Genomic DNA, 27,052 nt, shown 5'->3' on the forward strand with positions numbered 1-27,052 from the left:
AAAAAAAAACAAAGAAAAAACCCCAAACAACCAAAAGAAACCCACTTATAAAAACCCAACCAACCAAAAAAAGCCCTCAGACAAACAAGAAACAAACTGCTATGTCATACTTGAAACATATCCAAAGACTGGCTTGAAACTTTATTACTAGCAGGATTGTAATAAATACTTCTGTTAAGCATGTTCATATTTATCAGAATTTAAGTATAATAAGGTTTAAATTTTCTTTAGTAAATAAAACCACATACGAAACATTCAGTTCAACACATTATGTATATTTCTGGTATAATTAAAAGACAACAGCTCTGGGTAAATAATTATATTACATATTTATAACTATTGCAAGAATAGACATGTTTTGCATAATCTTCAAATTTTAAAAACAAGATATACAGTTGAAAGTACTAGAAGAGGACATTCAAATCTTTCAAAAGACTACTTAATCTTTCTTCCAAAAAATAAAAACCAAAATAATGCAAGTTGTTTTCTGGCACCTACTTTCCTCCCACAATCCCTTTCCCCTTCCACACACACAAAGCAGCATCACAACCAATTTGTATGTGTTTCTCCTCTGGAAATGTGTCATGGCAAATAAAAGTGGTTACAAAACTGTATTCTCTCTAAATTAGGAGTTCACCAGACACAAACACATAGCAGTGTTTCATTTTATAATCCCCTCTTCAATGTCAGATCTTATACTAACTTAGATGGGGTACTTATATGAGCATTTATGCCCCATAAAAAATTGAATCAACCATTTTTTAAAAATCATCTTTTACTAGTTCATAAATTATTCAAATTTAGTCCCATTCCACATGCCTTAATATTACTATTCCACTGCACTGTTTCTCCAAGTATCTAGTGGGTACTCAATTAAAACTCATAGCTTACAGGTCCAACTTTGCTTTTCCTACAAGTAATGTATCTGTAGGTACATTAACATTCATACGGATTTAAGCGTAAATACAAAAAGTAACCTTTGTAAACAGTTCTCATGTCATAGCCAATACAGAATGTTCAGTGAAGCATTCAAGTCACTGCTGTTAGGACAAACAACCTTATAACTCAAACACATACTCGTTAGCCAAACATATTCTACGAAATATGAGAGCTGCCAGCGCAAAGGTCAGCAGGACAATGAGCACGGTTGAGCCCGTATGGTTGGTGTTGACTCTGGGCTGCTGTGCCCGGTTGAAGTCGGCTGAAGCTGGGGCCCGTCTCTGGCTCTGCTGCTGCGCACGGCGCTGCCGAGGACTCATCGAGGTGGTGCTGCTGGACACAGCTGCAGTATGCTCCTGGCCAGCCGCTGCACTGCTGTTCTGAGCTTCAGACTAAAAAAGAAAGGTTGAGAGTTGTCAGACAATACAGCACATAAGATTAGCAAGAGATAAAATCACAAGGACTCCAACGTGCTCTTCAAATAACTGTTAATATGTGTCACTAATAATTACAGGATTGTTATAGCTGGTTGTTTCTGCCCATACACCATCCTGAATAGAACTATATTTCAAGCTGAAAATCAGCAGTTCTGTAGACAAGAGAAGGCTGAAGGAAGTCTGTCAAACCATATTTGTGTTAGAGATTTCAAATATCTTTGTTTAGGATTTGTTTTAACTCTTTGCTGCTCAAGAAATCCTCTCGATAGTTATATCTCTGAGGATTTGCAATGTCACCTATACTGAAGGGGAAACAACACGGGGAAACCAAAAGAAGGATGGAGAGAAGTCCAATAACTGTAATTAACAATGCCGCAGTGCTTCCTGTGGACAGCTGGGTCCAGAAGTCTGTTCTCATCACCACCACCACCACTGAAAAAACAAAACAAAAATCCTAACCACAAACCACCTGATCCCAGCAGGAGTTCCTGAGCATAGCACGTGTGCAGGCACTTACCTACTGCCCTCTCCTGGACAAACTCGGCCTGACATTACAAGTACTAAAAAACGCACTTCGGCAAATTATGAAGAAAACAAGTTTCAATCTTATGAACCAAAAGATATGACATCTGATCTCCCTGCAATACTAAAAAGCTCAAACTTCCAACGTTTAATAATAAAAATAATAATTAAGCACAGTCATAAGAAATAAGCATTTTGACACGGTTCAGTTTAAAAGTGTTTTTAAAAAAAAAAGCTCTGAGAAAAAACTGCAGGTTTTAAAAATTTTTAAGTCTCATTTTCAGTCCTCAGAAAATAAGGTTTTCTGGTATTCCTACTTAAACCAATTTGTAGCTATTTTCCTGAGTTAGCTTCCTCTCCCTCTAAAAGAAGGAGAGCTCTAATCTTTCCTTCTAAAAGATTATCATAACAGCAGGTAAAACTAGAATTCTGAACATTTTAGATTTTTTCCAAAGCCTCTTAATGAGAGGATCCATAACCTTAAGCACTGCTTCAGCCATCTACTATACCCATAAAAGATAACCTTTCCACATGACTTAATGGGGAATGCCCTCAACTGCATATCAGGTTTGACAATCCACAAGACAGTAAACAGTACTTGGTCTTGTGACTCTTCTGTGTGTGGACAAAGAAATCAAAATTTCCACCTAGTCGGTGATTTGTCTCATCAAGGGAAAAGGCCTTCCATTCCTGTCTCCTCACCATTAGTATTTCCCACTGTTTTTCACTGGCAAGGAAGTACTGATGCAATTACTCACCACACTTGACAACTTGCCTGTTTACACAGGCGTCTTGCCTAAATAAGCGAAGCAGCTTGGGTAGCTTCAAAGAAAAATGTTTTTAAAAGATACATTTTATCAGCAGAGACAGCCAAGAACATCACAGGCAGCCTGTCTTTCCAAGTCTTTGAAAAATGAAGTTCCTAGATTCATCTACATTCCTGTCACCCAGAAGGTGAGAGGGAGAGAAGTAAATTCAGGACCCAAGAACTACCAATTCAGTAAGCAATGTTTTTCTTCTTCAAACAGTTTTTAAAGATAGAAAAAAGTCTAGAAATATTCCTAAACCTTCATTTTACTAACAAAAGTAACTAGCACTGGCTGTCATACACATCTTCCCAAGACTGCAAAACTTTAAAAATAAAACAGAAGGGCCCTGTTCTGAATAGAACAAGCTGTCATACACTGACATGAACAGATCTGTGATTCAAGAGAAATCCCACTGACAATTTCAAGGCTTTAAGTAATTTTTCTGAGGAAATTATAGATGGATTGGGCCAGCAGCAGACCAAAGGCTTCACCCAAAGCTCAGCTAATGCACCACCTTGGGATTCCCAACATAACCAACGGCCAACTATTGCCAGACATGTGGAAGAAAGCTAAGAAATGAGTGATCATGGTCCGATATAAATTTGGGTCCAGGTGCTACAGTATCTTAAATAATAGAGATATAGATAGATAGATAGGTATTTTTATTTGTTTGAAGACTTAATTGTTAAGAATCCTAAAAATGGCAGATGGGCTGCACTATTTTAAAAAAATCATGATCATCTTGTCTTCAACTTAATAGCAAGTCTTTAAACTCTTCCTAAGTAAACATTACTATATTTTTAGACTAACACAACAACTCAGATGACACAATTTCCCTTGTTTCTGCCAAAAAATGGTTTCTGCCAAACCATATTGGAAATGTGGATGAGGGCTTAACAGACTAAAAATAGAAATATTCAATAATAGTTACATTATAGCCACCTTTAGCACCTGATCTTTACAGACATTTAATACACACGTGTCACATTATTACATACTATTTATATTACTATGTGTCATATTATTTCTGAAGCTTCTGAAACTGTTAGGACTGATAGAAAACTTTGCTCCAAGGACATCTCAACAATTATTTGATGAATAAGTTATTTTGGTAAAATATATTAGAACTAACAAAAACTTATATAATCTAAGAAATGCAAGTAATGGTAGAATTCATTGCATCTTTTATATCTCCAGGCCATTATTTTAATTTTTTTTATCAGAATACTAGAAGGATATTTAATCATTTTAGAAGGGATGTTTTAAAAATACAGCAAACTCAAGAACTCAGAACCATATAAATCCTCTGTGTTACTGAAGCCTCTTTCACTTATACCAATGGTCTGGGGAGAGACACAGAAATCAGGACAGGTGAAATACTTGTTTGTCTGTACAACTTCCAACTGAAGAAACATCGAAGTTTCACACAGCATGGCTTAATGGCTAATATAAAATATGTCTATTTTTTAATGAATCAAAGTTGGGCCAAGTACTCTCAAGTTCAATGTCTCAAGACATTTAAAATGGTTGCTGTAGTATTACAGAACTAAGATATCACTTAACAGAGATAAAGGGTAACCCTTTTTACCAATTTATCATTCAGAACTTATGATTAAAGAAAGGGCTTTTATAAATGTCATACATCAGAACACAACCTCATTTTCTGACAGAAACCTCCTTCATCAGCTCAAAGAGTATCTGGCTTCAGTTACACTGTTTATTTTATCACCCCTCAATGCTTCATCCAGTCACTATTACCAGTGCAAGTCACTACTACAGGATATTGTTTAATAACAAGTGTACTGAGGCTTAATGCATTCCCAGATTATCAGAAAACAGCCCAACTACAGTTTTTATCATGTTACTTAATAAAGCTCACAAAGCATCAACTTTATTCATTAGCTATAAGCCCCAAGGTGGGACATCATTCCATATCAATGCACCAAATGTATTGCTACAGATTTGGTGGAAGTTCAGACACCCATAATCCATGCAGATTTAGTCTGTGCAATCAGGGGGAAGACAGAAATGCAGCCTATCAGCCTCTGCTGCTGAGTAACCTGCACTGCTCTTCAGCCTCCACTAATGAGCCCCACAGTGATTAGAGTTTTGGTACCAAAATTTAGGTGACCACTGGACCTGAGTATCTGCAATATATTCCTTCAAAAACATTGTTTTGCTCAGATGTGGAAGGATTTCACCTTAATACTACAGCAATTACTTTTATCAAGCCATCTTTAAGCAGAAGTACCTTGCTTGCACTTTGAATATTCAAACAAGGATAATGTATCATTACTTTGCCCTGAGTAGACATAAACAGCTACTACGAATAAAATAAAGTACTGTCAGAAGTAGTCTAGTCAGAGGTGTTCAAAGCACTGGCTTCAGACTCCTCAGAAATACTATGCTGCATAATACCTTAGGTAACCTATTTTTTTAGTTTTTTTAATGCTAAAGACTGTTCTTTGCAGCTCTGTATCCTGTTAGACGAGTTGCTGTGGCAGCATTTTCCAGAGCAGCATTGCTCCTTGTTCCCACACTGTTGTACTCATTGCCTTGCACCTGGCAAACCTCGATAATGTTGCGACAGGTTCTCTTGGGAAGCAGGTCTCACTGGCATGAGAATCAACCCTCTCCCCTTCTTCTTCCTTCAAAATCAGCTGTTTAAAGGCTGGATTAATGTTCTCTAGTAATACAGGCACATAAAACTTAACAGCCAATGTGCAACACCTGCACCAGTGTTGCACACTCCAGTCATTGCTAACAGGACAGTGAATGGGAACAACCACTGCTGGTCTGGCAAAAAGACAGGAGAAGGTGGGGAGGAAGTGAAGTGACCTGGAAGATGTGGCCATGCAGGGAAAGCCCAAAAGCCAAGAGCTCTGAGTGCACCTTCCCCACAGCACAGACAAACACATCCATGCAGCAGTTACACAGTAAGTATTTTCAAAGGGCAAGAGTCTGTAAGACTGAAGTACTGAGTAATACAATGACAGCCAAAACATTAACAACAGTTTCAAACTGATTTTTGAAATCTGAAAAACACGCAGTTAATGGAAATACTGTAAGACTTGGTCCTTCTTTAGTCAGTGAGGCTATAGCTATAATCCTTTCCCTAGGTGAAAGACAACAGAGGGGAGAGCTAATTAAAAATATCTCTTTTTCTGATGGAATGAAAAATTCTCTCTCCATGAATAAGGCCCTGCGTGGAACAAAGAAATGGGCACAAAGTGATGCCATCGCAGAGACCCATTTCAGAGTGCCCTTCACATGAGAATTAAGTTAGCCCTGTCCTAGGAAGGACATTACTGTGATCACAAATATCTTGCCATTAACACATTTCAAAAATCTGGCCTTTCAATCAACTTAAAGGTAAAAAAATCATGGAAAAGAGAGCTGTTACTGGAAAGAACAAACTAGACCATGAAGCAGTCCCATAGTAAAACACAGACTACAGATTCCTTCACCTTCACCTAGAGGTGACCTTTTCCTTAGCACCTATTTACCATTGAAGTATTACTTTAATGAAGACTGGTTACAACTGTTCTAGGAGAAGAAGACAGGTAACACTCCATTTTTTCTGCATGATTACTTCTAGTATTCACCTCTGTATTGTCTAGAAAGACAAAAGGTCCCATGACTTCAGAGTGAGACACATTAATCTACTATATCAGAAGGAATTACACAAGTTAATACAAGAATTCAGCATTGGCCCTATCTCATCCCTTTTTACTCTCAAAGAGATTAACCCAGCAAATTCTCTACAACAGATTTTAATTAAGTACATTTTTGTAGAGTAAGTGGCAAATATTTTATCCACAAAGAGAGAATAATATGTTTTGGTATTGCCCAAATCTAACACAACTTAATAAGGCAGAATTAGGTCTTTACACAACAAGAACTCAATAAACGGATTTTACACATGCAGGAAACCCAGCTGAGTAGAAAAGATCTGAGGTTTGCATGGGTACTCTTTCACACCTCTAAGCAGATCAAGGCCCAGAGTGCCCTACTTTGAAAATATTTCTGTTGCCTTTCACATGAATATGAACACAAAAATAGCAAGCTCAAATTCCTTAAAACAGTCTTTCCTGTTACACATTTCTTTCTGCCACTGTGTGGCTATTTTCCACTACTGAATGGCTCCAGATAATTCCTAACACTCAAAATGTGACAGCTCAGAAACACAGGTGTTGGTTCAAACTAAAACTAACAATCCTGAATATTATTTCAATTCCCTAAAACATGAACCCACTTATCATTTACAGTTAATCACATACATGAAAATTTTTACATACATTTATATGTTTGTATGTTTAAAGGTCTCATTTCCCATAGGACTGAACTTCTGAAAATTAAATTAATCATTAATTATTAAATCAGTATAATTGATAAAACTAGTTTTCTCAAAATGTGATTAATTTTAAAAAAGTCTCTCTCCTCAAGAAAATACCAGCAATGCCTTGGTGTGGCAGATCTTTCTACTATATTAGCCAGGATTTGTAATAAGAATAATATAATAAAATGGTTTATTAAATCCTGAACAATCTGGAAGAATCTTTACTGTGGGGGGAAAAAGTTTGCTATTAGCATGTTTATATTTCTACATAGCTTGAAAACATGTTGCAAACACATAACAGATGTTATTGGACATGTTGTAGGTTTTTTAACCAATCTGCAGCCCCATCCTCTCTAAAAAAGGCAGCTTAGCTGGGATTTGCCTGCAATTTATCAGTGAATTTAGATTGCATTTGCAACAGTCGTAACAGCAGCTGCCTTGGCCCACCACCAGACCTCAGTCACTTCTGAAACCTTTATGTAAGCCCAACACCTAGCAGTATTAAAATATAAGTGTCATATTTCAAATGGTAAGAATATTTTAGACTTACTTAAGAGGTTATAAAACCCAAGAAGATAGTATTGATTAATATTTTAAAGCTACAGGTTATCACTAAAACATTTTTTGCCTCTGGCTAAGAATTCTGCAGAGAAAACCTCTGCTACAATACGCAGATGGAAAATTGTAGTGCTTCAGACACCATAAAGTTTTAATGAACACTTGATGTAATTAAAGGAAACACTGGGAAGAAGAACTATTTCTTGTTTGAAGAGAAGAAAGTGGAAGCAAAGGTTGCTATTTCTAAAAATGATTCAGCATACTATTTGCTAGCAGATTTTATATAAAAGTATGCAGGAGTTCCAGCATAAATATGTGAACTACATATTTAATCAGGACTCCAATCAGCTTAAGAGGACCAATTTAATAATCAGACTATGCCCAATAAAGCTCCAAGATGGACCATACCGTTGCACTTGCTGGATCTGGGAATGCTCTAGCTGCACCATCCTGCTGGGGCTCACGTGAAGCAGCAGAGTGGCTCAGTCCTGATGTGTTTGAGGGTCCAGCATCAGATCTCCTGGATGAATTGACCTCTGCCTACAAGAAGCACACATGTACACTTCACAGACAAGATCAAAATTGCTCCAAAACGTTTTGGCTCATTTTGGAATGTGTATTTCATTGTAGAGAATATGAGGCTTACCAAAGTGTAATAATCAGGTGTGCCAGTTGCATTTTGATGACACAGCAACAAGTTTAAGAAATTTTTATTCTTTAAAAATAAGACTGCAAATGTGCAAACAATGGTTTAAAAATCAATTTTGTTTGCACATTACAAATATAACATTCAAAAAAAAGCACAAATGTAGAGAGCAAAAAATAAAATTCTTTAGAAGATCCACATGACATTATGCCAGAACACAATTTTTAAAACTTTTGTTTTGCATGTCCTTAAGACAATGTTGGCTACTGTTAATACAAGTGAAGTAGCACAGCCTGTTCCCCCACAGGACTAAAGAGCCTCTAGTGAGTGCCAGTGTAATCTGGCTATACTGGTTTCAGTACCAAAGTTGCCTCACAGACAGAGTGGGCATATATGCATGGCACTACACTAGGTAGTATATGCATACCAGCGTCCAGTATTTAAATTTCAGCACAGAATAAAAGAAAAAAAAAAAATCAAGTCTTGCAATACTGCTTTCATTCACATTTACAAAATGTTTACTACACATTATTTCCCAGAATTTAGATTTCATGCTTAGGAAATCTGAGACAAGAGATCAGTAGGGACATGTAGAAGAACACAAACCCCAGTATATATGCCAGCAGTAATCTCTTGGGAATGGAAAAGGATATACCATCATAGTGCTGAACTGGAATACTGCTAAAATTTACACACGTCAAAAAGAAAGAAGTCTTGACCAGATTAATTTTTATGAGTAACCAAGTTACCTCTCAAGTCATGTGTCTAGATCCCAATTTATTACAAATATGACAACTTCAAATCTAGTGACTGTCCTCAAATGCAGACGTAGGTAGTGGTGGTAGTAGTAGCAAGAAATACAAACAGTGTATTAGAAAACAACCAGTTACAGTGATAACAAACTGGTAAGATCACAGTATAACAGTGTGAGGAAATTAAGTTCTCTGCTTCTTTATATGCATTACCTCAAGAGAATCTAACAAATACACCACCAAAACAATCTGGAGATGGATTTAATATTTAAAAACTTAGAATTTGCTAAGAAGACTGCTTTCTCTTTGCACTTGACTATTATGAACTGTAATATTAGACAGGAAAAGTTATTATTCAAATACGGATCATCAACAAAGCAACACAGAATTATGAAACATTTAGACTGGAATGGAACTCCAGATGTCCCTGGTCCAACTCTAGATCTCTAGAGTCATGTCCAGACAAGTTTTGAGCATCTCCAAAGCTGGGGGTTCCAGAGTCTCTCTGGGTAGTCTGCTCCAGCATTTGACAACCCTCGAGGTGAATCCTCCTTTCCTATATCCAGGCATATGTTCCCCAGAACCAGAGTACAGATTTTCATACTCTTGCTTCTTTCAAGATGAGCTTATTTCATCTTTACTGTTAATCTCTATAAAGCAGTACCAAATGTGCATTTGATTTACTTTAGTTTATGAAAGTACTAAGTCTAGTATCTAGACTGAAGTCAGACTAACATTTAAAAGATGACCATATTTAAACATAAGAGGGTGAGCAGAAAATTAATTTTACTGCAAAATATGCCTTGTGATGACAACAACAAGGCAAAACATACTGTTTTACAGTGGCACATATGCTGTAAGTAATTTCTTTTTCTTTTTCCTTTTTTAAGCAAAATGGAATTTCTGCTATATAACACCAAAAATGCAGAAAACTATTTAGAAGTCAATATAAAACTGATACAAAATATAATTTACTATTAAAACAGACAGGAACAAAGGTGGATGCTCACAGAATCAGGAAAACCGTAATGAGAAGATGTGTTGGGGGGTTTTTCCCCCTCCTGAATTTCGTATTCCTATCTCAATACCACTTTTTAAAAAGTTACCATGTTGTTTAAAGCTGGTAAGAAACACAATAACCCTGGGATCATCTACACATAGTTAGGAAACCTCTTATTTAAGGATGAAGCTAAGGCAGAGGTTGCTAGTATGCTTGCTAGTAGAGAGATTCTCTCTAATGATACACTCAATCAGCAATCTGATGTTAAATCTTATCCCATAAATTGACATGAAATGTATCCAAATGATTAAAAACTTCTTTATTTTCTGCTAGCAATTCATACTATTAGTTTATTACAAACACATCAATTGAACACCTCCGCCTAACAACAAACAGATAAGAAAGTCAAGCAAAGCAGAGAAGCAGGAAGCTTAAAAAACCCTAACCCCTTAAAATTTGCTTTGAGAAGGGAAGAAAGGTACAACCAGAGGACAGAACTGATTTACCTTATTAAAAAAAAAAACAACAAGAAACAAAAAACACAATGGATGGTGAAAGGCTGTACAAACCTAAGGCTTTTGTTCATTTTTTTTCCTGACAAGGGCTTTTTCTTAGCAGGTGGTGTCAAGCACATAGATACATGGAAAGCACCTGTATTCTTTAAAGACTGATATCTCTAAGCCTTTAATTTTAAAACTGAAAAAGGTATGAAATGTAAGTTATGAGTTCTTTCTCACAAAAGAAAAAGCCAAACAAAACCAAACTCTGATATTTCTAGAATATCTTTGAAGATTAGCAATTCTTAAGTAAAAATCAGTCCTACAACTTTAAACCATTATATATTGTAAAAAAGCCAGGAAATGGCAATCCATTGTTTCTCCAAGTAGCTCAGCTTTAAAACTCTGTCCCTGTTTTTCATATCTTTGTAAAATATTTTGAGATGTTTTCATTTTAAGTGTTATGGCACAGGAATATGCATGTCCTGCAAAACTGGCAGGAATGCTCAGAAGACAATCTTTACTTTCCTGGCACAAACAAAAAAAGTAAAAAGTAGCCTTTAGGATATTATTAGAAGAACATGGGTGATAAAAGGGGACATACTGGCAGCCCTGACCTCAGTGAGGATGCGTTCTGCACTAATGCCATTGTCATAATGTAACTGTAGCTCCCTGCCCCCAAGCACAGTAGTCTTCCTTAGTGGCTGATTTAAGAGTTTAGTGAAAAACCCAGTGAAAAACAACACTGTGCATGCAAGACATGCAATTCTCTAAGGAATGTATTTGTCTAAACAAACCTTGCTTTCACTGACACACAAGCTAGAGAACACATTTTTCGGTCACAGCAACTTCCATACCAGAGTTCAACTTTCAGTATCTTCAGATAGTAGCAGAGTAGTTCAAAAGAATTTGCAACCATTTTTCAGTAGTAATATGTTTTATTTCTTCCATAAGCCAAAAGGAAAAAAAATCACAAAGGTAAAAAATTTAGGTTAGCTTTGCCCAAACTTTTGTCACACTTTTATGATAAAAGTAATTCTGGAGAATTTAATCAAGTTATTAGCGTCGGAAAATGTGGAAGTAAAAGCAACATAGGCAGTTTTTACCACATTGGTGACCACTAAAATTAAAACTAATCAATCAATGCTTGAGATGCACAACTTACTAACCGGCAAATTTCAAGAGATCCTTTCTTATTTCCTCTTTCAGACTATACTGAGGAAACAGGCTTCCACATAGCAATTGATGAAGGTTTTCTGAGATGATGAATGTTTCTGTGATTTACAAGTTTTTCCTCAGTATTTTCTTTTCTAATTCTATATAATAAGAGAGATAAAAGTTTAAACAGTGACTTTACCTTGAAGCTAATTTGTCTGGCAAGTTCTTTAGCCTCCTTGTCTGCCTGGCTTGACACGCTTCCAGATGTCAGTGGTAAGAGGGCTGTCTTCATAGATGTGCCACACATTTCACAACAGAAGTCCTGTGACCTGCCCACAAAATGACATAGCTCAGAATAGCATGTTCTCAGTGTTCCTGTGTGCTTGTTTAATAAACTATTTGCAGAACAATGCGCAGAAAGACAAGCAGTAGCAAGTCCAGTAGCTTAGAAGTACTTCCCTCTGCCTCAAATCACACTATCTTGAAAAAATATGTTGAGAATTATCTATATCACTAACACAAATTCTCTCATGTCATTTAGGAAAATATTAACAACCGACTTAAATATCACTATTATTTATACTTTGTTAATAATTTCTTACAATTAGAATTCTTATATCTGCAGCAAATAAAAACTATAAATTATAAAGATTTAACTATTATTACAAATGTTATATTGGACCCAGGAGCTTGCACCTCCAATTCAGGAATTTCAGCTTCTAGGAGAACATAACCTTCCCACATCATCTCTCTATAGTGCACACTGCAAGTGGCTCTCCAGGCCAGTGAGAAACCACAGAGACTTGACAGCACAAGTATCAAGACCAACCTACCCCACTGACTCACTACTGAAAAAAGCCTGGTTCTACCTTTTTTTCAACTTTCTTTCAGATAATTGTACACATGGATATGATCCCCTGAACCTTCTCTTCTCCAGGCTGAACACTCCCAGCTCTTTTACTATCTCCATGGATGAAACACGTTCCGGCCCCTCAATCACCTCTGCGGCACTGCACTGAATTCACTCTAGGACGTCCTTATCCTTCTTGTACTCTGACCTGGTCACAGCCCTACCTGAACCCAGCACTCCTGATGTCTCACCAGTGCTGAGTACTGAAGTAGAATCACTTCCAATGACCTGCTGGCAATGCTCCTCCTCGTGCAACCCAGGACACTATCAGCCTTCTTTACTGCAGGGGCACCCTGCTGCCTCATGATCAGCATGGTGACCGCCAGAATCTTCCCTTCCAAGCTCACTTCTAGTCAGCTAGTCAGCTGATGTTATTCTCCAGAGGCAGGACTTTTCTCTGACATTTCTCCAGCCAACTGAGGCTCCTCTGGATGGCAGTACAACTTTCTGCTGTATCAGCCACTCCTCCCAGATTTGTATCACCAGCAAACTTGCTGAGGGTGCACCTTGTCCCATTATCCAGGTCATTAATGACACTGAATAGCACTGGCCCCAGTAGACACCAGGAATACACCAATAGTGATCAGCCTGCAGGTGGATTTTGTGTTGCTTATCACAATCCTTTGAGTCAGGCAGCTCAGCCAGTTCTTAATCTACCTTACTGTCCCCAACCACCTAGGCTGTATTCCATGACTGAGGACAAGGGAAAGGAGACCAAAAGCCTCGCTGAAGTCCCCATAAACAACACCCACCGCCTTCCCTTTGTCCACTAAGCTAACAATTTCATCATAGTCACAAACCTAATCTTAAGTTAACTTCCTAAAGATCATTCAGAAGAAGTTGCTTCAGAATTTTGAACTAATTTCATTATTACCTAAAGATAATTCTACATCATTATTTTGGTTGTTTTCTCCTCCACTTACTATCAATTCCATCATACCCACTTTCTCTCCATGCTACAATTAGTACTGTATCACAATGTTAATTACATCTCCAAGTCTGAATTTCAGACAAACCTCAAATATGACCACACAATGCTGGAAGGAATGGAGTGCTCTCAAAATATTTTGTTTGACTGCAAGTTCCAAGTTTGCACAATATTCAGAGAAAAAAGTGACTACACATACAAGTCAAACTTGTTTTATTTGGAATAGATAAGATAAAGACTGAAGACAACAGACTGAAACAGCTTATTTTCTACTCGATGCATTACCCTAAAAGTGAGTGAATGTAAATGTACCTACAATAACAAACCTAACACTTACTTCTTTGCAAGAGCTCTTCTTTCTTCTGGTGTATAATCTAGAGATCCTATTGCTCCTTCACCTTTGGTTGGCATAAATCCAATGATGGCTAGTAAAGCTGTTCTTACTAAAATGGGAAAACAGAGATATAAACAAGGTGGCAGAAACAACAGTTATGTAATCTCATTCCACACTTGGCAAAGTTGCATTTCTGACTGCAAAACTTCATTCTGCCAAGTCTGAATTTCCTACAAGCAGCACTGGCTTGGGTTTGTTTTGGTACACTGCAAGGCTTTCTCAATTCTGTTTTAACGTCGAGTTGTAAACAAAGAAAAGGCTAACAGCCAACAGAGAAGAAAAAAATCAATTGTCACAAAAATGTTGCATTAAGGTGAGTGTTCCAGACTTTAAAAACGATGAGAAAAGGTAAAGCAGAACTAACATATAAAAAGGTGGTTGAGGGAGAACTGGAGCAGGGAGAGAGGAAAAAGATAAGAAGGTTCACAGGGATTTTTTTTTTTGAATTCTGCAATTTAGGGCACACATGCTCAGACCTTTTTTTTTTTTTTTGCAAAGTATTTCAGAATTTGTTCCTTTTACGTCATCATAGTAGGGGAAGGAGCTCACTTAAAATATTAATAACTGCTTGTAACAGAATTGTCATCTGAAGCATCTCTTTTGACAACATCTGTACTTGTACTTTGTTTTGCAGAAGTAATGAAATTTAAGAATTCGAGATACTTTGCCAATAGATTTGGTAAATAAATATCACAGCAAAATAAGTACCACAGAAAAGAGACAGCATATATGCAACTACTTAGAAACACAGTATTTTCTACTCTTTAAAAAACCATTAGAGACTTAACAAAAGTTGAAGAGTGGTTTGCTAGAAAACTCCTAAAATCTTACTAACGTATTTTAAAAACGTATTTTAAAACTAATGTATTTTATTTTATAAAGTGAAACTGATATAGAAATATTTGATATACTATACTCAGCAAAACTAAAATTACTTGAACATAAGCATACTTTGGATGAACTGTGCCAGCTGCAATAACAGTATTTTTAAAAATAAACATAAGAGAAGATTCAGTTATTCTGAACTCAGACCACATTATCTTCCTCTTGAGTGCTCAGAACCACATCATTAGAATTGAAAACTCACTTCTATTATTATTCAAGCTGGCTTAGTGATCATGCAAAACCAGGGTAAAGTAACAGGATTTCTTTTCATAAGAAAAATTTTAAACAAAACACACAAAGAATATTCTAAGTAGTCTGAGAATTCTTAATGCTTATGTATCCAAATAAAGAAGAGCTCACCATCACCCCTCGGCTTCTCAGTCCTGGAGTTTACTTAGTATGATTTCCAAATCATTCAACTTCACTCTTTTATGACCTTACATTTGACAAATTCTCCCATAATTTTACACCCTCAAAATCTGTCTCCTCCTCCACTATAAACATTCTTCATGAGATTTTTTTTTAGTTTAAAGAACAAGTTGTTTGATAGGTGTAACATTTATCAAGGAATTGTTACTTACTACTCCATGAAGGCTGCCATGTTTCAGGATGATGCCCTGAGATGCTTAAACAAATTTTCTTCCCCACTTCAAACCTGCCATTTGCCTTCAAAGGAAGAAGGAGGATACAATAAAGCATGCCAGAAATTAACTCTTGAGTTTTTGTAAAAGTTGTAAAAAACATGATCAAAAGAATTCCATACACAAACAATATGTGACAATTCCAATATGTGCCACCTTTCTTACAAAAATAATATTATGTTCAATGCCAAGAATCTCTCTCTCTCTCTTCCTATGATAAAATTGATAACAATAAAAAGGAAAAAATTAGTAAGCATGCTTACTTACCGTCAGCAAAATAATGCTGGGTGGTTTCATGGGATATTCAGGTGGTAGCACTATTCGCCCATGATAAATCCCTCCATCAAAATCTGAATCTGGAGGGCCTCTAACAGTGAAGTGCCATTCAAAAAGATTGTCCTAAAATGCCCCCATCGATGGAAGAAGGGGGGGAAAAAAAAAAGTGTTCATCACAGAAACAGACAACTTGATGTCATTTCCTTGAAACTAGAGAGTTACAAGAATGCAGCACTAAGGATATAGCATTATAGGCTTCTGGTAATTTTCTTGCGCAATAATTTGCCAAAACCCTCAAATTCTTAATCCAAATTCCTTATGCTAGCTGTATAAATTATTACAAGAGTTTTACTACCCAACAGATGGAAAACTGAGTCAATTAAGAGTACGATCCAAAATCTTTAGATCTTTGCCTCAGTGAACAACAATTTCTGGAGAACCAAGGGCAGACCTACACCAAGAAAGAACACTAATGACAGCCTTCCCAAAGCTCCTTCCATGCCCCGGTCAACACAGGGATTTGACTCACACCCCAGAGAACTCCTATTCTCGCTCTTCCACTATCAACTTTGAAACAGGTACTGTGCCTTACTGCACAACTTTGAAAGGTTCACTTTGAAATTTATTGTCATTGGACACATAAATAACTTCTCTTTAAACATTATTGCTTTGGGGTTTTGAGCTGGGATTTGTGTATCAGAACTTGTGTTGCCAACAACTTCCTAAATATTTACAAGCAGAACAACTCCTACTGTTAGGAGAGGAGCCTATAAATGAGGCTTGCTGTCAGTGAATGAGATCCCTGAGCTAATGCTAAACACTGGTATTAAAGCATTGGGACAGCCCACATAGCTGCAGTTTTTCAAGTCTAGGAGATAACTGTCAAGATTCCAGCATTTCCTTTCATCTGCCACTGTTCTCTTCCCAGTGAGACACTGTTCTAATCCAGAAATAGGATCTTCGTGTGGGTTACAAATAATAGCAAGAATTAAACTTCTCGTTTCACCACAGGAAGGAGCAGCAAGCTACAGACAAAACCCAGTAGACAATAAGGAGTATTTTATAGCACCTAGGAACGTGCATTATTATGTGAGCACATCAAGTGTGTTACGCATTTCTGCAAACAGCTAAAAATCAAACCTCCCAACTGAATACCACAGAACACTGCTTTTTAAAATAAACCCAGTAAAATCAGAAGGGATTTCTGTTTAAGCTTCTAACCACCAGAACTTCATTGTCCCCTCAGCCCAAAAACTTAACTGGGTGTTTAGACAAGAAGCTACCCCTTAAGTGAAATCCCTCTCTCTTACAACGCATCCAGAATTGTACACATTTGTGTTTTTCACAGGTTTTCTTAAATGCAAAACAGCAATCCTCAGAGATCACCTTAAGTGTTTCAGTGAACAACTCAGCAACTGAGCCAGATGTCAGGTTTGGATACAAAAAGCTTAATGTACATATTAAGTATTTCCACAGTCTTGAGAAGGCGATGGGGGAATAAATACACCCATGCTATAAAACTACTCAGGTGCCATGTAAAACTGTTATAAGTACTTTCAGCAATACCCTGAACTACAAGACCATTGAAGTTTAATTCTGCTGATTTCCATCATAGGGGAAAAAAACCAGTTTTCTATCACTTAAATATGTACATTTTAAATATATATGCATTTTAGAGAAGTATATATTAATTAAGAGTATATACTAATAAAACAGCCTAATTACAAGCTCTTGAAAACACACAGAGAAACAAACCTCCAAAGGCTGTGCATGATAATGATCTGTAGGATCCTTCAGTTCTGCAGCTTCTTTCATCAAACGTTTGACAGCTGAAAAACAAGAAAGCATAAGACAGGAAAATGAAGAAAATAACTTAATATGCATTGCATAGAAAAATACATAAAACATTTCCAGAAGAACTCTTTACAGCTAACTAATCTTTTCCAGCAGATTCCAGCTTCATAATTCAAGACACTATACAATTACTTATGGTGAATAAACGTTAAATGGGTTATACAAGCATAAAGTTATGAAAAATATGCGCATGGTCACAGAGTTTCTCAACACTGAACACTGGGACTAAAGCAGTTTTATATTAGTAATTGCACCAGACAGGAGGAAAAACATATGTATCAATAACAGGGTTTCAGACTACAAGATTTACAAGGCTAACAACCTCAATATTTTACAATACAGGACACCATGTGCATCTTTAACAACTGCTGAAAAGCTTTATCCTGACACCTCCCATGACAATTACATGACTACTCCTTTAGTTGATCAAAGGGAGGTCACAGTAATACTTGACAGAAATCAACACATCACCAGTAAGAGGAGATGAAGTTTTTTAAAAGATTTGAAAACAGGTATGTCCAGCCTGAAAAATTTACCCAGGGCCTCTGCAGTTGGAACATGCACTGAGTGTGAACACCCAGGTATTCTTCTGTCACGACTTCAGGATACTCATTACTAACCTTCTCCAACCTTCCACTCCAGAAATACCAGCATCATCTGTATTTTCTGCATCTCCTTCTTGTGCCCTCTTTTGCAAGCTCTGTTACATCACTTACACTTCAGGTGCCCTCATGCACACCATACATTAATAAAAAACTCTGACCTCCCCACAGAGGAATTTTCCTTCCAATCTACTGTGGAAAGTTCTTTTCCTCCTTCACACTTTTGGACAGCTATAATGGCTCAAAGTTTGAGAATTCACTTCTTACAACCCAAACAGAAAACCAGCTACATGGAAATCTGCTGCTGCCAGTTACCTCAGTTATGCTGCTGCCACAGGGAGGTGTCAATTAAACACCCTACAGATCCCACCAGGTCATGGCACAGCTAGCAGCATTCAGGCTCTGCTGAGTAACAGTTTGTCTCTTTCATCTTCATTAAGGTTTACCAGTTCATTAGAGAGGAATATAAGAAAACCAGTCCAGACCAGTACAGGCTTTGGACCCAGCATTGCTTCACAGCCAACAAGGCTGGACACTTGCCTTTAGAAGAAGAGTGGCATGCACCAGGATGAGCTAACTCAGGAGTGAACACCCCATGAGGCAAAAAGAAGGCCATGAGAAAACTGAGAATATACATAACAAAACCTAATAAAGACAGAGAAGTCATGGACAAGGCAGACAACTGTTACTGAGATTTCCCAGCTGAGAGACCAAGACAGAAAAGAAGTACATTCCCCCATAAGAGCATCATGTGGAGTCACCCACGTTCACTGAGGGAAAGCTATTAGAGCATATTACCATTGCACTCTTGGGGCATGAAACATAACAAAATCTAATTTAGCTCTCGAATATCATAGAGATACTTTGCTTATAAGAAGTTTTCAGTATTAAGCAAGCCAGGACATCTTAAAAATCTATCAGGAGACCTAACTTCAGCCTTCCAATATCTGAAGAGAGCCTACAAGAAAGATGGGAGAGGGATTTTTATAAGAGCATGTAGCAACAAGATGGGGAATGGCTTCAAACTGAGAGAGTAGATTTAGATTATATATTAGGAAGAATTTATTTCCTGTGAGAATGGTAAGGTGCTGGAAAAGTTATCCAGTGAAGTTGTGCACGCCCCATCCCTGGAAGTGTTCCAGGCCAGGTTGGACAGAGCTCAGAGCAACCTGGTCTAGCGAAAAGTGTCCCTGCCCATGGCACGGGGGTTGGAAGTAGGTGATCTTTAAGGTGCCTTCCAACCCAAGCCTTTCTATTATTCCATGATTTTAAGCAGCACATGTGTATGCACAAAGGCTGAGAGCTGGGGTTGTTCAGCCTGAAGAAAAGGCTCTGGGGAGACTTTACTGTGACCTTTCAATACCTAGAAGATGCTTATAAGAAAGAAGTAACTTCTTACCACAGCCTGTAGTGACAAGAGGGAATGGGTTTGAACTCAGAGAGTAGGTTTACATTGGACACATGGAAGGAATTCTCTGCAGTGAGGGCAATGAGACACTGGAACAAGCTGCCCAGAGAAACTGGGGAGGCCTCATCCCTGGAAGCATTGAAGGTCAAGTTGGACAGAGCTTTGAGCTGTGATTTAGCAGAAGGTGTCCCTGCCTTAGGCAGGGAGGCTGAACTGGATGACCTTTAAAGAACTCTGCCAACCCAAACCATTTTGTGTTTCTCCTCCCACATTGCTGAAAAATACCAACTGAGAAGCCGCAAAGAAAAGAGGTAAAGGTTCATTCTGAGAATGTGTGATCCAGTGCGAAGCACAAAATTTGTTTCTTCTTTAAGCAGTGCTGCAGTATTCATGAAACAGTTCTTCCTCTGGCTACCAAAAACTGCAGTGGAAGAAACAAGCATAATTCACAAAGTCTGCCTGCAATAAGTCCTGGTATTTCAACCCACTTAAGTCATACTGAGTCACTGAGTAAACATTTGGCAATGGCAATTCTGAAAAATCAGAACGGTTTGGACACATTTGAAATAAAGAATTGCAGGCTGTCAATAAAGTCAAAGAGTATTGCTAATTAAGCCCAAAATAAAAGAAAAGTCAAGACACTGAATTTGTCTAAGACAAGTTTTAGAGACAAAATAATCAAGTTATTTTTTAATGTGACATAACCATCAGCGTGAAAAATAACCATACAATCACAGATAGACCCACTTTTTCAATGTTCATCAAAATTAAATCCTGAGAAAATTAAATGTCTGGACTAGAGATTACAGGAGAGTTCCCACCAAGCAGGAGGTGTGGGAGCTCTCTATTGCTCTGTGGAGCAAAGAGAATACTACAGGTCAGAGGCTCTGCCTGACAATCTTCCTCTTGTGTTGATGAACAAAATTTTCTGAAGAGCAAAATATGAATATTAAAAATCTAAGCTTGCTTTAGGATTGAGTGGTGGTGGAATAACAATTAACGAGCAAAATTTGTACAATAAATGCATATGTGATTTATAGACTCATTTCTGCCAAAACCCATGTCCAGTCAAATTCCACTTTCATCATCCTTTACCTTCAAGCTACCCTCAAACCTCATTTCACACAACTGCTTCTTTTGAATATATCAGCAGGTCACATTGAAATACTCCTGCTTTGTGCCCAACCAGACAAGTCTGCACCAAGTGGCTGGGGAAACCGGGACACAGAAAATGCAAGTGATCAGTCTTCGTAAACATCAGTGTGACTGCCTAAAGGGATGACAGGATTCGAACATTGGTGGTGTTTTCTTAGTAAACCATAATATCTTTTCTTAAAAAAAAAAAAAAAAAAAAAAAAAAAAAAGTTGTGCATGACTGTATCTTCCTCAAATGTACAGCAACTTTTTCATTCTGAAATGAATTCTCAAACCAGTTTGAAATTTCAGTTCCACTTTTTGAAAAAGAAAGTACATAATGAACAGATAAATAATGGAATCCAGAATAGCTGGCATAAAGCTAGAGATCTCTCAATCTTTCAAGTTGACTTATCTAAGTTGGGAAAAGAAGAATAAAACAACCTGACAGCTTTTACTGCTTTGGCAAATGTTTCCTACCTTTTTATTTATGGCTGCTATTATTATTTTTTTTCACTTTAAGCAAGATTTAGAGGTCTATTCAGAAGAAATACAGAAGCAGTAAGCTTTTCCCTATGGCTCTGCTAACCAAAAGAGCACAAGTAAGGATACAATTTATTTACTGAATACAGGTTTTCCAATGAAAGCAAAACTCCCATAAAACCCTTCATCTCAGAGAAACTTTTATAACTACTCAATCCACTTAAGTGATTAGTAAAACACAAGTAATTGTTATGTGTTCTTCTATTAATGAGGCTACTACCTACAATTAGGAAAAACATTACACAACAATAATAGAAAAAATTTTACAAATGAAATCACATAAACAGTTTGAGAAAAACATCAAGTCACCTCAATTACACGGATGTGTCATGGATGGCATTTTGGGAGGGTCTTCTTAAATCCAGCTGCCTTTGTTTTCTTCCCCCTTCCACCCTGTACTTGACCATTGAGCCAAGAGTGCCTGACCCATAGCTGGTGTGACCATCAAGTGACTTCAGAGGTCACAGCACAGAGCGTCACCTGCTGAATCACCAGTCCCCAAAGCCGCCCAAAGCACCTGGGAACCCAAACTGTATTGGCATTTAAAAGAAAATCTCATTTACTAAAGGTAATGTTTAAATTTCTGGTAAGGGGAAAAATAACAGTGAATCACTCTGTCAGTAGCTCCGCTGCACATCATTAGAAAAACTCATCAGGATTAAGTTTATGTGTAATGTACCTAGGATTTCTTGTAAAATGACAGCATTTGATGAGCTTTGACATTTTAAGTTTAAAAAAAAATCCCACTTTAAGTGATGTGGTCACTGGCACATGTAAGAAAACATTTAAAACAAAGAGTCATAGTAGCTCTTTGATAAGGAAAATGGCATTTTTTCAATTTTTTTTTTCTGTACTCTCTAGAGAATGGTTTATTAAATCTAAACATTCAGAAACTCTAACAGGTTCACAGCAACCTGCACAGTGTCACTAGGACTTGTGTGTCACCTTGTGGATGTGACTCCTGGACAGCTTAGAACCTGTGAATGATGCGTGATCATTTGTGATCCAAAAATAAGAGAAATAAATCCAAAACACAGCACTGAACCAGCTACTAGGAAAAAAATTAACTCCATCCCAGCCAAGACTAGGACACTCCTCTGGCAGTTCCATTGACTTCTGCAACAAACAAATGTAAACACCATTTGCCAAGAAATAGGCCAGCTGTTTTCCAACCTCAGGGTCTCAGATACATCCCTTCTCAAGACCCATAAGCCTCCTGAATAGCTGCTTTACATCTTCACAGCCTCATGTACATTCTTTCAGGTGATCAACAAGCCTCCTGTACTCATATAAAGTATTAACAACTATTAAAAAAACAAAAAAACTTTTAATTAGTCTTGTCCTGCTTTCCTCTCACCCTCAGAAACAGCCAACCTTTAGTCCTCATTTCCCTCAGGGCAGCAGGAAGTACAGTACTCTTCTTGTAGTTGCAATTGAAAACAACTGTTTAGTCAACAGAAAGGGAGGTAAAACTTACAAAATCCAAGGTGCTTGTTGAACCCGCTAAGATCAAACAATGAATAAATTTTTAACATCTGTTCAACGTTTTATTTTTAAACAATCTATCCTCATTTCATACGCGGAAGGTACTAAACAGCACAACAGCTACTGGCTATTTCCTATTAGCTCTGTTTAGTTAACAAAGAACTGTCACACGCTTGTTGGCACAGAACACTTACTTGTACAAAATATGCAGTGGAGAAAGAAGTACAGTTTGTAGAAAAAGCAGCAATCATATTGAAGATGACAGCTAAGAGGATCACAATCTCAGCATTGTTACATTCCCTATGCCTTCAAGGCTCCCAAAGCAGTGCCCCTGGGCAACAAATGCAGGAGAGCATGCCATGCCTGCTTCCACGTGCTCTCCCTAGGCCTCCAGTGCCCTCACTAATCAAATTCTTGATGAGGTGGTCTGCTGAAAGCAAAACAAACTCTGCCTCCAAAAAACTAAAAAGTATGTTTTTTTGTGGGGTCTATGTGAGGCACTGCAAGTAGCTGTTCATAATTCTTTGAGTGTCTGTGCTAATGCCCACTCAGACGCCTGGTCACAGCCTACACAGACGTGAGACATTGTCACTACAAGAGCAGTGACTATAAGATTTGGTGTCTGATCTTACAGCAGGCTAAGGGTCACAGCTCTTGGGGGAAAAAAAATGTAAAGAGATTATTCCAAGTAGCTGTCTTATAAATTTCAGAAAATAGGGATGTTCCCGAGGCATGAAGAGGATGAAGTCTGTACTTTAGTCAGCTGAGCTTTAATATTGATGGGAGAGGTTTATCAGCCATGTGGTAGCAGGCTGATATACACTGACTAATCCATTTTGAAATCCTAAGACAGAAAATAGCTTACTCTTTTATAACTGCCAAAAATACAAAAATATGAAGCAACAGTTGACAAGGCTTTGTCTTATTGAAGCAATACAAAGAAATCTGAACTGTGGAGTGTGAAATCTCATCCCTTCCAAAATTAACGGTCTTTTTGGGAAGAAATAAAAAAGAAACTCAAGTTCATAGGCAGTGTGAGAAGACAGCATCAGGTGAATGCCCCCATGGCACCCTGCTCTCACAGAGGGTAAGTGACATGAGCTGTTTGGCCATCCCAGACCGGCCACGGCCTGTACCTATGGCAAACCGAGACGGGCCAGAGCTGCGCTGCCTCTCATTGACAGAGATGTGGTGTGCAGGGGAACAACTTGCTTTGTGTCGTGGAGAGTTACCATCTCTCTGATATGCTGGCATGAACTAACTGGCTGTAGAAACAGGAATAAGGAAGAAGATGAACACATTGCCTAGGAGCAACCAGCAGCAGGACAAAGATGTGTAGTAATATTGCTCTTTTGTGGTCTGCTTGAGAGCACGCAAAGTACGGCAACGGAGAGCCTAACTGATCCCCACTCATCAATCTGGTCTAGCTCATTCACGGAAGAGGGATCCCGGTATTAACCACAGATGAACTTCAGCTCCTTCACAACTCTATAGCAGAATTTGGCTAAAAATAAAGATCAATAAAGGCACATGTTTCTTTTAACAATATTTTCCTATTTAAAATGTATTTTCATCTGCAACATTACATTAAAGCAACTTATACTAAAAGGGTGAGTAGGATTTGCCCTTTAAAAATATACTGAGCAGACAAAGTCACTGTTTGCAGTTTGCTCAAGTCTAAAAGCAGATTTCAACAGTAGAAGCCTCTTTTGCAGGTACAAAACGATTACTTTTTCCACTCTGTCTCAAGATAGCATGCTCCAAATCCCTAGAGCTGACCTAAAGGTTAGCAGCTTGGGTCTTCCACTATTAAAGGCAAAGCAACAACAACAGGCACAAGGTCAGCTACTTGTTCTAAAGCCCTTGAGGGGTCAGTTACCAAAGTAATCCCTTCAGTCTACAGATGACACAACCCCTTGAAACAGAAAATATGGTGGACTTCTTTTTATGTATTTTAGTGCCTTTACATTAATTGAAACCACCTTAATATTAGAATACTCTACAGTTCCATCGTAAGCCTTTAGTCAAATGGCAAGAGTAAGATACCACCACTAAAGTGCACAGGTAACTGGGACAAGATAGGAATTTGTAAAAAGTACACAGAAATATTAAGCAATTGCACATGCTCATCTACCTGGTTAGCAAGTAAAGTGCCAGAGTAGAAGCAGTGGCTATACATGATTACCATCAACTCATTTTAATGGACAACTGTTAAAGAAACAATATTTATTTAAAATATTTGTTTGTATTTATTCAACACCTTTTTGCCCATCTGTTCAGTGAACGATTTCACACATACTGACTACTGAAATCAATCTTTTAAATCATTATAGAAATTTTATAAGTTATTTATATAATTTACAAACTTTCACCATCCATATGGAAAGAATTAGTTTAATAAATTAATATGTAACCAAACATGCTTAATTTGGAGAAACAATATTAAGCCATTGTATGAATTACTTCTCTTTGCTGCATAAAGTTCATTTTGCTATGAAACAGCTGGTTCCAGCTGGTTTTCACCACCAACAGGTGCTGAAAATCAATTCCAATAAAGGTAATTTTCTCTTGAACATAGGGGGGACAAGTAGCAACAAAGGAGAAGACGATTTCTAAATTAAGCCACAAATATTTGTCCTCTCCACCCAGATCCCAGGTGCTTGTCATACAGCACACCACCACAGTTTCCCATGACGTGGCAAACCACAACCAGGGAGCATATTTGTGTGGCCTTGTAAATTCACATATGCCACACATCCTGCATATCTCCCTAAAAACAAAAGTATTCCTTCCTGATATTTTAAATGACAGCAAGTTCGTAATTTGGTTAGTGATCCTTCTTATCTTTCAGTTATGCAACTTGGGTGTGAGGCTAAGGGACATAATTTAACAAGAGACACATCATCCGCATGAGGTATGTTTGTAAACAAGCGTGTCACTGACATTTGTAAGGTACAAGTCATCGTAACATTCAGTTTCTCCCCATGTCTCATGCTGGTAACAAGACGGTATGATTAAAAAAATAAAGCCACTATTTATGACAATAACATGAAGCTGATAATGTCTATTTCTCAACACCCCGTTAGGGGAAAGCAGTGGACAGCAATCCGCACTCAAGCCCTGCCAGCCCTTACAAGCTGCGGAAGAGGTTTTGCTTCGGCAGCGTCAGGCCTCCGGCTGTGCAGGCGACTCCCAGGAGGTGAAGCCCCGGCACAGCCGGCGAGGCCGCTGCTCCAGCCCAGCCATGCGGGCAGACACGGCCTGTCCACTGTTTGCTTCCCAGGAATCCAAACCTTCCCTTCTAGCGCTGTTTTCTCCACATCTCTTGAAGCATCTCTCTCACTTCAAGGACTCAAAAGAAAGCCCAGGAATTATAGGCATGAATTTTAACATGCAAACATGCCAAACCAAACATGTGAGCAAATAAATAGAGCCTGTACAGCAACATTTCTCCAAAACAAACTGACGCCACACAGGCCAAGTTACCCTTGGCAAGCCGTCCCCTCACATGCACCTATTCAGAGAGCAGGCGATGGCCGGGGGAGCAGGCACGACCACCTGACTAAACATTCGAAGGTACGTTTCCACGAACCACCAAAACACGTGGGCACACAGACACGTACACAGACCTGGCGGTCAGGGAATTATAGCTCGGAGGAAGGTTTCGACGCCATCGCACTGCGAAGGCGAACCGAACCCGGCTGGCCTCCGCCTGAACGCCGCCACCCCCCCGGCGCAGGGAACGCACCGCCACCGCCGCGGCCCCGGCCCCGGCCCTCCTCCCCGCTGCGGCCCCGGCCCCGGCCCCTTCCCCGGCCCCCGAGCCCTCCGCGACAGCGGCAACCCCGAGGCGGGCTCGCCCGCCCGCAGCGGCCCGGGCAGCCGGTAAAGGCGCAGCCGCCGCCTACCCGGGCTCTTGAGGTTGTACCGGGCCTCCATGGCAGCGGGCACCGCTCGCTCCCTCCGCGGCGGCTCCGGCGGCGGGGGCAGGGGCGGAGGAGGAAGGCCGGCCCCGGCCCAGCCCGCCTCGCCGCGGGACACTCCCCTGACGTGGCAGCGGCGGCGACAGCCCCGCCGTGACCGCGGGGGGAGGCACCTGCCGCGGCGGCACCGCCCCGGGCCCGGCCCCGGAACAGCGGCCGGGCGGGGACGTGGTGCTGCGGCGGGCGGGCCGCGCTGGCCGCGGGAGTGGGAATGGCCCTGTCCGCCCCGGCCGCGGAGGTGATGGGGCGAGAGGCCTCCCGGCCTCGGTGGGTTTGAAAACTGGGGGCTTGGAAAAGGGGCTTCCAAGAACCCACAGACCCAACACACTCCCCGCCCAACAGACTTCACTGT

At 39.0% G+C, this 27,052-nt stretch overlaps 1 protein-coding gene across 2 annotated transcripts; it reads right to left on the minus strand.

The window, feature by feature from the left end:
* Window positions 1–110: 110 nt before the first annotated feature.
* On the minus strand, window positions 111–26,833 carry UBE2J1 (ubiquitin conjugating enzyme E2 J1). Of its 2 annotated transcripts, none has more exons than XM_038131512.1 (8): window positions 26,646–26,833; window positions 17,447–17,520; window positions 15,683–15,814; window positions 15,356–15,440; window positions 13,833–13,938; window positions 11,857–11,986; window positions 8,013–8,144; window positions 111–1,331 (listed from the first exon to the last, which is right to left on the minus strand). In XM_038131512.1, the coding sequence occupies exons 2-8, from the start codon at window positions 17,504–17,506 to the stop codon at window positions 1,059–1,061; spliced, it is 918 nt and encodes a 305-aa protein (XP_037987440.1). In that variant the 5' UTR covers window positions 17,507–17,520; window positions 26,646–26,833; the 3' UTR covers window positions 111–1,058. The 2 variants fall into 2 exon arrangements, with proteins under 2 accessions (XP_037987440.1, XP_037987439.1); XM_038131511.1 differs by having other exon boundaries at window positions 26,626–26,832.
* Between the last annotated feature and the right edge of the window lie 219 nt (window positions 26,834–27,052).

This window comes from Motacilla alba, chromosome 3, assembly GCF_015832195.1.
Source record: "Motacilla alba alba isolate MOTALB_02 chromosome 3, Motacilla_alba_V1.0_pri, whole genome shotgun sequence".
Classification (NCBI taxonomy): domain Eukaryota; kingdom Metazoa; phylum Chordata; class Aves; order Passeriformes; family Motacillidae; genus Motacilla; species Motacilla alba.